At 58.6% G+C, this 12,263-nt stretch overlaps 1 protein-coding gene across 6 annotated transcripts in view; it reads right to left on the bottom strand.

The window, feature by feature from the left end:
* The window catches only part of LAT2 (linker for activation of T cells family member 2), a 23,372-nt gene extending 11,109 nt beyond the window's left edge, over positions 1-12,263 (bottom strand). The window contains exons 1-4 of one of the 6 annotated variants that reach the window (XM_087868218.1): positions 6,996-12,263; positions 3,049-3,171; positions 2,610-2,649; positions 100-143 (exon numbers count right to left, since the gene is read on the bottom strand). In XM_087868218.1, the coding sequence (XP_087724344.1) occupies positions 100-143; positions 2,610-2,649; positions 3,049-3,142 (178 nt within the window). In that variant the 5' untranslated portion in view covers positions 3,143-3,171; positions 6,996-12,263. Of the gene's footprint in view, positions 1-99; positions 144-2,609; positions 2,650-3,048; positions 3,172-5,538; positions 6,972-6,995 lie in introns of those variants that run through there. The other 5 variants (XM_087868212.1, XM_087868219.1, XM_087868210.1 and 2 more) reach the window with 5 other exon arrangements.

Below are 12,263 nucleotides of genomic sequence, written 5' to 3'. Positions count from 1 at the left end.
CGTCCCCCCACTTCACCAGATTGGGCCTGGTCACCATCCCCATATGGACACCCCCAACCCCAAGCCCAATCCCTGGACCCTGCGGTTCGGGGAACTCACAGGAATAGGTCTGGGCCACTGCAAAGTTCTGTTGATCCTCTTCCCTGGAAAAACATGGAGCTGTGCTGAGCCAGGGCCCAGCCTCCCACAGCCCAAGGGACAGAGAGACAGAAGAGATGGACAGACAGGGACGAGGAACAGAGAGGGGAGGGACAGACCAGGGCGAGAGTGAGAAGGAGCTGCTATCCCTCTGGGCCTCAGATCCAGGACACCCTGATGCCCCCATTTTCTGGACTGCTCCCCAGCCCCGCCCACCCTTCTCGCACGGCCCCGAGCTGGAGCCAGCTGCCTCCACGGCCTCCCCAGGAACCCCGGAGATGGTGCGGAGGGTCTGTGGGCAGGGCTGGGGAGGTGGCCCTCAGATTCTGAGGTGAGAGTCGGGCGACCCTTCAGGGACTTCAACCAGAGTAACTTCAACCCTTCTTGAGATTTTCAAACACACCATTTACTTCCAAGTAACCGGCAAGGTAACTTCAAGGCTTAGCAGACACAGCAAGGTACCTGGCCATGCCCAGCGTCCCCTTCTTCCTCTGAAGTGGATTTTTATTTAGGCCCATCTAAAAGACTGTATTTTCCAGCCTCCCTTGTGCCTGAGTAAGGCCATGTGATTAAGCTCTAGTCAATGAAATGAAAGACAAGATTGTTGGGACTTCCAGGAAAACTCCTTTAGAGGAAGCACTGCCAACAGGGGTGCACCCTTTTTGTCCTTGTCCTTCATTCTTACTACTGCCTGGAACACACAGGTGAGGGCTGGAGCTCTAGCTGCCATTTTGGATCATGAAGTTCCCTTGAGGATGGAAGCCACCGCCAAGGATGGTAGGGCAGATTAGCTAGACATGAAAGCCTTTTGGGTTCCTCCTCTGGACCAGAAGGGATACCTCACCCAGCCTTCCAGGAGCTCCCAGGGTGGCTGGGGTGTGTGTGTGTCAGGGTGACCTGATTTTGGAAGGATGCCCTAAGTGCACGGGCAGGACTGAACCCAAGTGAAGTGGGGAGAACCCAAGTGAAGTGGGGAGAACCCAAGTCTCCCCTCCCACCTCCTCCTGCCCAGGCCCAGCTTCCCACTTCCCACTATGAGAGAGTTTCACTTCTGGCTCAAACAGCCTATGTTTTTAACATCAATCAGAGGCCGGGAGTGGGCAGGCACTGAGAGGAGGGGAGAGAAGGGGAGGTACTGGGGAGGTCTGCCTGGGGGCAGGGACAGCGGGGGGGGGGGGGGGGGGGGGAAGGGGAGGGGGAGGTGGCCGGGGTGGGCAGCCCCAGTGGAGGCTGTGGGCTGGTGAGCCAGAGGACCAAGTGGCCAGAAAAGCCTGGAAAAGTCCAGCCCCGGCCCCAGGGGTGGGCATGGATGGGGACATTCTATTTTCAAATTTCATTGTGGTTTTTCAGTTGCAAAAGGAAATGAGAGAGGGTGTGTGCGCGCATTTGTACATGAGTTCCTTCCCCAGGCACACACACACAGGGGCGGGGAGAGGAGCGCGTGCCTGAGCAGGAGTGGGGGGGTGGGGGGGTGTGAGTGGGCGTGCTGACCCCTTCACATGTATGCACGCAGGGCTCAGAGGCCCCAGGCGCTTGGTCGGTCACTTTCCTGCTCAGCGCAAGGACACCAGGGGCCGCCCCCCTCCCTCCCTGGGTTGTCCTTGGGCCACACCTTGGTCTGCAGTGTCCCTCACGGCTGACCCTCCCAGGGCTCATACATAGAGCAGCTCGCCTGCCCCCGAGGTGCCTGGAGCTCCATCCAGCCGGATCCAGCTGCCCAGCCTGGGGTCAGTGACACCCCCCCCCCCCCCGCCCCGCATTTCCTCTCTACCCCTACTTCCCTGTTCCTAGCTCCTCTGTGGCTCCCTGGGCCCTTCGGACAAAGGCCATGGGCTCTCCTCCCTCCTCATCCAGCTCCTGCTTCTCATCTCAACATATGTCCACACGTGCCACCTCTTCCCCCGAAGAAAATGTCCAGCCCAGTCCTGCGGGGCAACCACCCACGCTGTTCTCTCTCTGGAATGTCCCCTTTTGCCTTCTTTCTCTCTTAACATCCTCCCCACCTCCTCCATCGGGCCTTCCCAACCCCCCGAGGGCATGCCCACATCCTCCCGGAGCTCTGTTAGGGGAGACTTGCACACAGCTCACATTTTGCTTTGTGCCCCGTTTCTGTTCCCCACACTGCCTGGGAGGGCAGGAGTCTCTGTCAACCCCCAGCACCAGCACAGTGGGCTCCCCCGGGCTGAGGGGCAGAGGGGGGATCTCTGGAGATGCAGGGGGGCATGCTGGAGAGTGGCACCTCCTCCCCCCAAAGCCCTCCCGGACCAGGTTGAGGGCAGGCGCATCGACAGCCCCGAGGGTCCCTCCCTCCCTCCCTCCCTCCCTGGATGCTCAGGACCCATTAGAGCCCGGTGTGGAGGAGGTGGGAGGGGGTGAGGGAAGGGGTGCGTGGACACACGAGGGGACGCCCGTGTAGATGCCCACAGCCAGGGCACACGAAGTCCCTGGGCTGGGGACACCGAGGCACTCACGAGCTCCTCTGCTCATAGATCTTCTCGGACTTCTTCACAGCTGCAAGAACAAAACCAGATTAGTGAGCGTCCCCAAGCTGGGATGGGAACTGAGATCTGAGGTCCCTCTCTGTGCCCTGGGCAGGCCTCAGATGGGATGTGTGGGCCAGACCGCCAAACCCTGTGGGCCACCCGTCATGGACAGGGTGCTTGTTCTCCACCTATTAGGAGAGCAGAGCGTGGAGAAGGTGGATGCTGCAGACAGCGCAGTAGGCCCCCTCCCCCATTTTTCCAGAACATTCCCCTGCCCCAGACCCCTTGACCCAGCAAAACCAAAGCCCCACGATGAGCCAGACCCATTGTCTTCAGGGGTAGTTTAGGAGCTTTCTCCCTGCCTCGTGAAACTTCTCCGACTGCCCTTGGACCTCAGCCAGGGCTGGGGACCCAAGCACGCCCTTACCTGGGCGGGAGCAGCGCACGCACAGGCCGGCCACCGTCCCCAGCAGCAGCAGCAGGGCCACTCCGGGCCACAGCAGCTCGCTCTCCACATTCATGTCCACTCCTGGCCACGCGTCCTGTGGTGCTGCAAAGTAGAACCCTCTGTGACCAGCCCTCCAGAGTCTCCCCGAGTCGGCTGTCTGTCACCCCCGTCCCGACAGCCCAGCAGCTGAGCCCAGGCCATGGGAGTACCATTTCCCCTTCCTGTCGGAGGACCGGGTCAGGCCGCAGCCAGCCCTGCTCCCCCATCTGACCCCAGACCGGCACCCTGGCTCCCCAGGGCCAACCCCAACACTTGGTAAGTGCTGGAAGGTTCTGGGGACCCACCAGACAGCACCATGTGTACGTGCCTCAAACGTGCCCTCGCTTAATACACAAAACCACCTAGGGCAGGGAGAGGCTCCCAACATTTCACAAATACAGAAAGTGAGGCTGGGGATCCCAGCTGCAAAGGGGAAGGACAGGATTCAAATTCTGGCCTCCGGACCCTAACTCTGGCTCTGCATCCTTTTGCCTCCTATGAACCCAGCTTTGCTCCCGGAGCTTAGTCCATGGCCCCTTCCACACGGGAGCCCTGGCAGCCACCACGCACCCCAGGGTGCTTCTCTGCCCCTTCCATGCCCCCCCCCCAAAACTGGTGCAGAGCTGGGAGTGGGATTTTTGTACTTTCTTTCTTTCTTTAGTAAAAAAGATTTTATTTATTTGTCAGAGAGAGAGAGAGAGAGCACAAGCAGGGGGAGCGGCAGGCAGAGGGAGAAGCAGACTCCCCACTGAGCAGGGAGCCCAACGAGGGACTCAATCCCAGGACCCTGGAATCATGATCTGAGCCAAAGGCAGACTCTCAACTGAGCCGAAGGCAGGCGCTTAACCAACTGAGCCACCCAGGCATCCTGGGGTTACCATTCTTCAAACACAGGGAGGGGGGTCCTGAGGATGCGCATAAGGGGAAGAAGGGTGCTCTGGGTAGAGACCTCTGGGTGGGCTGCCCAGGGCTGGTGGAGGTGGGATGTGCTGGGAGGGGAACTCTGAGGGGTGAGGAGGCTCTGAACCCCACCTGGCACTGGGTCACTGATGGGTCAGTGACTGGTCCCAGTGGTGGAGAAATGCTATGATGGCCAGCCCTTGGCGAAGCCACAGGCAGCCACACACCAGGGCCTGGGGAGGGCAAGTACAGCCCTCTTTAAGGGGCTTCCAAGGAGGATCTTTGCAACTAGAGAGACTCAGTCTCCTGGCCGTGGCCAGGGACACAGCTGAGGGCCACAGTGGGGTCTCCAAGGGGGCCCTGCCCCATGGCAGGCATGTGGAGCCCACATCCCTGAGCGCCCCCTCTGTGCATATAATTTTTCCCGGCTCGGCCACCCAGGAGGAGGGTTTCTCCCCACTTCACAGCTGGGGAAGGCGAGGCTCGGGGAGAAGCTGAGCTCTGTACTGCCCAGCTCCTGTTTTGGGCTCCCCTGAGGCCTCGGCTGCACCCGGCTGTCCCCATCACCTCTCCGAGCTTCCCGAACCCTCACGGCACAAATGACAAGGAGCCTCTGAGCCACAATGAGCCTCCATTGGGGCTGTCCTGGAGAAGCAGCCTCTCCTTCCCCAAACACCAGGGGAGTCAGTGGGAACACAAGAATTCTCAAACCTCGGGATGGGATAGGAGGGTATCCGTGGGGAGCCCCCTGCTCTGGGGGCCTGGGCACTGCCCTTCCAGCCTGCACACCCTCCTCCTTCCACCCACCACGGCTGCACCGGGGCAGGCTCTCTGCAAGCCCCAAGGGGTTGGGAGCACCAGGTGGTAGAGGGAGGACTCCTGCCTGTGCCGTGGGGTCTGTTGGCCTCAGCCTTCTCATCTATAAAATGGGGATCAACCCAGTGCCTTCCTCAAAGAACTGCTGGCTTATATAAGCAGTCTGGCCTATTGTCTGGGCTTCCCAGAGAGAAACCTGCTAGGGCTCTTCATTCTGGCCGGCTGGTTTGGGGGAACTCCCTCGTGCTCCCAAGGCCTGGCATTTGAGGCCCCAGGATCCGGCCTGCTGACCTTCGTGGCCATCCCGGGGAAGGGCGGCCCTCCATCCCAGGGGATCCTGGCCACCAGAGAGCCCTCTTGCTTCCTGGACGCCCCTGCTCTCCTGGGACAAGCAGCACGGTCGGGGTGCCCCCAGTCCCGGTCCACCCCATCCGCCTGGCACTGGGGGAGGGAGGCGGGGAGCACGAGAATGCCAAATGGGCCTCCGCTGTTGAAGCCCGGCATTGCTGGCCTTTGGTAGCCCCTCAGAAATGCGGAAATGATGACACTCATCCCTCGGGTTTGTCATGAGGCCCAGCATCGAGTGATGCAGAAGGTGGGGGAGACACGGTTCGATGACTACTGTGCGTTGCCATCATCACGGTCCCTGTGGGAGGGGAAGGGGCAGCCTTTTGGGGGTGGGGGGCAGCAGCGGACAGCGCGGAGCAAACTTACCAGAGCCTCCCTCCACCTCGGGCAGTTGTGCTGGGCCCCAGGGCAGGCTGGGATCAGCCCAAGCCCCTCAGTTGTCACAGACACGCCAAGTGTCATGTGGGAGATGCCCGGGAGGAGAGCAAGGCCCAGAGAGGCGGGCACTGGGTCCAAATTCACCCGGCTGGCCAGTCACAGAGCCAGGATCCCCAGGCTCAGGCCGGCTGACCCCCAAGGCCCTCCCTGATCTTTGACCCCTGTCTTATATTACCTTTTTAAGAACCATGAAATATTTTTTATAAGAGCGTTTTGGGGAACGTGCCGGCGGCTGCCCCCAGACTGAGTCAATCAGCCCTCCGGCCTGGCTTTCCCACCCAGGTTCTGAGGGCGGGCGGAAGAGGGCTGGGGGAGGAGGCTGAGCCCCCAGGAGAGGCAGGCCCAGTGGCCCCATGAGGGCCCCAAGGGGCAGGCAGGGCTGGGTGGGGTGGGGAGGCGAGGAGGCCACAGGCCGAGGTGCTGCAGGCCAAAATAGCACAAAGGGAAGTGCGCAGTTCTCAGATGAACAAAGTTTGCAACAGTCGGGCTGGGGGAAAGCCCTCGGGGCTGGGCTGGGCAAGCCTCAGTGTACCAGCCTCCGGCCCGGAAAGGGCCCAATCTCCCGCCCGCCTCGGGCTGTGCATGGGGACGTGGAGGCCTCCCAGGGCCACAGAGCGGGCTGTGGGGTAGGAACTGAGCGAGAGGTTCGGTGGAGCCCTGGGAAGGCTTCATCGGAGGGGCTCTGCTCTGACACCTGCTCTGTTTTCCCATGTCAGCTCGGCCTTCAGCTAAGGCCGACCCAGGGGCCTCTAATGGAGGCTCCTACCACTCAGGTGGCCAGTGTGGGGGCCTGGACAGCCGTGGTCCTGGGGCAGAGGTGAGGGATGGTGACGGCCAGGGTCGAGGAGCTCCCCAGCAGAGAGCTGGTGGGCCAGGCTGGGGGCTGGGCAGGGGTGGCGGGAGGGCTGCTTCCGTCTGGCTTGGGGGAGGCAGGCCCTGGGCACACTTGGCCGGAGGGTCTAACTCATCCTCCCATAGCTTAGTGGCAGGTATGTTACAGTCCCTTTTTTCAGATGGAGAAACCAAGGCCCATGGGTCAGGCCCCTCGCCTGTCCCTGGAAGCGATGAGACCACACTGGGGGCTTCCCAGGCCTGTGTAGGCTGGGCTGGGGAAGGCGAGGGTGGGAAAGTGCCTGAGCCCCAGAAACGGGCTGCCCTCTGAGTGCCGCAGGGGCCAGAGAGAGGGCTCCCTAGCCAGGGCCGCCAGGGCAGCACTGGGGCCAAGCGAAGGAGGGCCGGGTGTCCTGGCATCTTCCCACAGCCCCCAGCCAGGCACCCCCCACAGCCCTCTGCAGGCCATTCCCACCCCGGGGGGGGGTTGGTGGGAGGCAGCCTCAGGACCCCTGCACCGGGCTAGGCTCCAGGCGCTCCCGAGAAAGACTTACCTGGGAGTTGGGGGCTCCTACTGCGGCCACCTCATCCTGAGCCCACACACCTGCCCGAGCGGACGCCGACACCGCAGATACTGGCGGGCAGCAGGCGAGGCAACGGGCTTCCTGTCAGCCCCTGAATCATCCCTCACACATCCGCTGCTCGGCCGGACCGGCTCTGCTGTGAACAGACGGGGACGCAGAGACACTCGCAGAGACAGGGAGAGACACTGAGAGACAGGGGAGAGAGAGAGACAGACATGCACACAGGCTCAGAGAGGACAAAGACACGGACACACACACACACACACACACACTAAATATACACGCGTAACCCAAGTCACACAAAGAGGAAGAGACACACAGAGGGCCGGGGAGAAAGAGAACGAAGTAGGGGTGCTCACACGGACACACACACAGGCAGCCAGGGAGCAGGAAGACATGGAGACACACACACACCCAGAGAGGGAGAGGACCAGACACACACACACACACACACACAGGAAAAATATATAAGCAGGGAGAGGCTGAGACACAGACAGACAGACAGACAGACGCACACGGCATACACAGAGACGCAGTGTCCTTTCTTCTCCAGGGACAAGCAAAGCCCGAGCCGGAGATACACCAGGAGACACAGACACAGATGACAGAGACCCACAGATCCTCAGAGACGCACAGAGGGAGAGAGCAAGAGAGAGACACTCAGGGAGCAGGAGTGCCAGAGAACAGGACACATGCACACACGGACATACACATGGACACCCGCGCTTGCTCCCACGGAACACGGGGCAGAGGGATGCGGGGCAGGCGCACGCCAGGGCGGGCCGAACAACGCCGCAGCTGGCCAGCCATAGCGCCAGAGGAAGCAGGACAGGGAGGCAAGCTCAAGGACAGGAGAACGGCGAACGATCCACAAGCCATGATTTCCCCCTACTCCTCCCCACCCCAGTTCCTAGAAGCCCCCTCCTGCAGCTGCTGCTCCTGCCATCACCGTCACCGGCTCCTGGGGGGCCCATAAACATACAGGGTGCTTCTGGGCCTCCTGTTACTGGGCATTAAGCGACTGGCCCAAAGCCATCAAACTCCTGGTGGCACCTCCATTCCCAGGAGACCCCAGGGAAACCCCTGTCAGTCTGGCATTTCAGAACCTGGGTTTCCTGGTCGCAGGGGCCCATCTGAGCAGGAGACTGGGTTTCTCTTTCAGCCCCAGGGACCCCTCTGGGCCAGAGGACTGGGTTTCTCTTTCAGCCTGTCCCGGGTGGCCAGGGCTCAGACAGGAGGCCCAGCCCCAAAGGCCAGGGCTAGAAGCTGCCTGCAGCTGCCACCTAGTGGGAAAGAAGGGTAGTGCGCCAGCCGAGCCTTGATGTAGGGAGATCCTGTGGGCCTCGCTGCCAGGAGCTTGTCCCCACCCCTTGGCCCGCTGGAGCTGTCTGACTCCCAGAACTGCGCCTGTGAGGGCACCACCACACTCTTTTGTTCCCCGCTGAGCAATGCTGCACTCGTTCCCTTGGTAACCAGCCCCCTAGATGTCACTTATACAGGCACGAGGCCAGAGGCCCATGGAAGCCATGCTGCATTTGAACCCAGACCCTGAAGTCTCCAGTCTGTTGTCTTCCCAGCACCCACAAGTGCAGGGAGGTCGGTGGGTGCATGCCAGCAACTCTCCTTGCTGGGACCACCTGCCTGACCCCCACTCACACGACCTGGCCGAGCCGGCCTCGGTGTCTGTTGGTCCCTGGACTGTGGGTTTCCAGCTGGCAGAAACCGACAGAGGCTCCCCCTGTCCAATGAGAAGGAGCTGTCTTACACCTGGCTTCTGTCTTGGGCCTTGGCAATGGCAGAAGTGACCTCTAACCACTGGCAGTCTAACCATGTCAATCTGCAGTGAGACCTAGGAGCCCTCAGACCCTCTCTGAGCCCATTTCCCATCTAAATAATGGGGGCTGGTCAACCGGAGACCCTTTTCTGTACGTGAGTGGAAAAAGGATGCTTCCCCCTTCTAGGCAATTTTCAAAGTCCTCCAAGGTTCTATTTTATTTATAAACCATTGGGTTGACTTAGAAAATAAGCTTTGAAAACTGGACAGTTCACGTCCAGTTGTGTTAATTCTAGTGCCCTTAAGGTTTAAATTTGTTTATAATTCAGTGGTTTTTGTGTATTACACATTTCTCGTGACCATTTAAACCACTTTTCAGTGTGCGATTCAGTGGCCCTACATTCAGTGTCGTACGACCATCAGCACGCTCCAGCGCTAAACCTTTTTCGTCACTCCAGAGACACCTGGCTTTCCAGTTCACTCAGTACCTGCCGTGCGCACATTGGTGACCCAATCAAGATACCCAGGCGGCAATGCAACAGCTCTGACAACTTAGCGATTCCAAGCTGAGACTCTTCTGGGGTCACATATATCATCCTAAAGGCTGATGGGAAGCTACGCGTTTTCTTCAAGAAAATCACCTGGAGAAGTGTGTGGGACATTCTAGAACCCCCCGGAGCCCGCATATGTCATCTGCCACCCCAACCCGTCTTAAGGTGCAAATGAGCCTCCCCCCACCCCCTCCTCCCTCCCCAGCCAGTTCTGACATCTATTTTTGGCTGTGAACTCACTACCCAAAGGAGCTTGTCCTAGAGTATCATTCTTCTGCCTCCCCCAACCTCAGGACCCGCTTCTTTTGCCTTGTCCTCTACGTGCAGGTAGATTTCTCAAGGGTTTTGTGTTTTTAAAAAGTACCATGCTGTCAGCGCCTGGGTGTACTTTCCATCTATCGTGTTGCGGTCCGATGCTGTGTGTGCCTTCACGGTTCATTCCCTCATCTGAATACAGCTTTTGCTGCCGTGAATGTTTTCTCTGAGGCACATCCCCGGGGGCGGGGGGGCGACAATGGGCTGTAGAACATGGAAACATTCCATTTGCAAGCTAAGGCCCCAAGTGTAGTTCCCACTTACACGCTCCTCTGTAAGACATGAGACCCACATGCTCTCTAGCAACCAGGTTTGTCAGGCCGTGATGTCTGCCACCCGAACGGCCGTGCGGTAGTAATTCTGCTCTTGGTGATCTCGATTTAGTAGCCAGGACTGCTCGTGCGGCGGAATATCATTCATCTCATTTTGTTTACATTTTGATAAAGTACGTCAAGTATCTAGTGAGCGCACTCTCAATTTCAAGAGCGTAATAATGCATGTGATCAAGACCCCGACCAAATTCGAGGGACCCTGGTGTTATCTACGGGATCCCTGGGCTACCTGAAGAGCTTCTCTCCTGTCTCTCCCTCCAGCCCGTTCAGGAAGTTCTGGGCCACTGATGACTTCACGAACGTTTACCTTACCTCCGACAGTGAACAGACAGGTACAGGAAACAGTCCCCTGCAGGGCCCAAACGGAACGCCAAAGAGCTTGCTTTTATTTGTAGATTTGGTATTTTACACCTAGAGGGTGGTTATGAGGGGGGAAGAGATTGGTAGTAGGTTATAGTTAAGCACATTACTTCGGTTCATGTTCATGGCAAAAAACTGCCGAGGGAAGCCTCTGAGATGTGGGCATTTAGAAGCCTGGGAACCTCATGTAAGCGTCGAACATCTCACCGCGGTTCAACATTGGCCAAAGAACACACAAAAGACAAGAGCAAAGCGCTCACCCAAAGGGCAGACGCGGCCAGGCCCAGGCCAGAGGCTCCCGAGCAAGCACCAGGAGCCCTGCCCAAACACCCTGCCAGCCACGTGGTCTCCCTGCAGCCGGGGGGGCTGTGTCATGGCCCTGCCCGCCGGGCACTCTGGGTCTGGGGGAGCATAGGGCAAGAGAGCCACTTTGTGACACACGGAGGATCGCTTACAAAGCCCGGGATGGGACACCCTGTCTGCCTCCCCTTCCCGACCAAGAAGGCCCGTGCACAACACTGGGCTGTAGCAGGTCATACGGCTGTTATCACTTGGAGAACAGACCTCGCACAGGCTAGTGGCCCTGCATGACCCCAGCAGCGGTGGAATCTGAGAAGAGGACAGAGAGAAACAACAGGGTATTTAAAGTACTCCTGGTGAAAAGAGCCAATTGTAAGGCTTTAAAGAAACAACAGGGGGCGCCTGGCTGGCTAGTGGGTGGAACGTGCGACTCTTGATCCCGGGGTTGTTAAGTTCGAGCCCCATGGTGGGTGCAGAGTTTGCTTCAAACAAACCAACCAAAAAAATAAAGACACAAGCAGGTGCAAGAACCCCTAGGGGCCGCAGAGCGCCGTCTGGCCACATGCACGAAAAAGAGCTGCTGTTTCTAGCGAGTCTCAAGCAAGAGCTGCTTTACAGGCTCTTCTCGGCCTTGAGTTGCTCAACCAAGTAACCTCCTTCAACTAGAACGCCAGGCTATTCCTTAGAGATCCTGACTCAAGAGTGGAGGCCAGGCAATGCCAGCACCCTCCTCCGTCACCCAAATGCACGCCTCCTGACCTCTTCCGTTCTGCCTCCTGCTAAGACCTCCCTGAGGAAGCGAGCCATTTCGGGCAGGATGGGAAACCCCGGCTCCCGGAAGTTGGCTGTGCAAACTTCTCTCCTGGAGAAACCATCTGGCCCCTGACAAGATGGGCTCTGAGGTTAAGAACATTCTCAGAAACCTGAGCCCCTTAATAAAAGGGCCCCACCTGGCATTCCATTAAATTTGGTTTCTCTGAAGGCCGTTCAAGAACAGCAGGGACAATCAATCAATCAATCAATCAAAATTCAGAGACAGGAACAAAGGGATCAACGGTTTGCCTAAACCTACCCCTGGAACATTCAGTGGGTGTAAACTTTTATAAAAATCTATTTATTAATTTAGGTGCTTATTTGGGCAAAGATGTGCCCTCCTCTCTTAATTCAAGTACTTCTGGATGAGAGGCAGGTATCAGGGTGCTTTCTGTAATACTGAGCATTGCACAAACACTACGGGCCAAGGGAAAAGGTGCTTGTCCAGAGAACACCCACTGCGGAGCCACAGGGAGAGGGAGGAAGACAGCCACTCAAGAGTTGCATTTCAATCCCGAGAAACCTCTGGAGACCCAGATGACCCCTCCAGGGGTCTGAAAGTGCCCACAGGCCCTTCAAAGATGGGATCCAAGGGACCTCTGAAAAGAAGCCTCATTGAGCTGGACTTCCTTTGGCCATCAGCCCAACTCCACATAGGGCAGAGGGTTTTCGGTCTCAGGGACCCTCTCCCTTAAAGAAAATGCCAGCAAGCATCAAGTCCTCTCCTCCAGGCTCGGCAGGGGAGCAGTCCAAGTGAACAGCCACGCGTGCTCTCACCAGAAGAGCGCCTGCC

This window comes from Ursus americanus, chromosome 2, assembly GCF_024610735.1.
Source record: "Ursus americanus isolate L20-20 chromosome 2, mUrsAme1.1.p, whole genome shotgun sequence".
NCBI classification, from domain to species: domain Eukaryota; kingdom Metazoa; phylum Chordata; class Mammalia; order Carnivora; family Ursidae; genus Ursus; species Ursus americanus.
The sequence above is the reverse complement of the archived record's forward strand: the minus strand, read 5'-3'. Positions and strand labels throughout refer to the sequence as shown.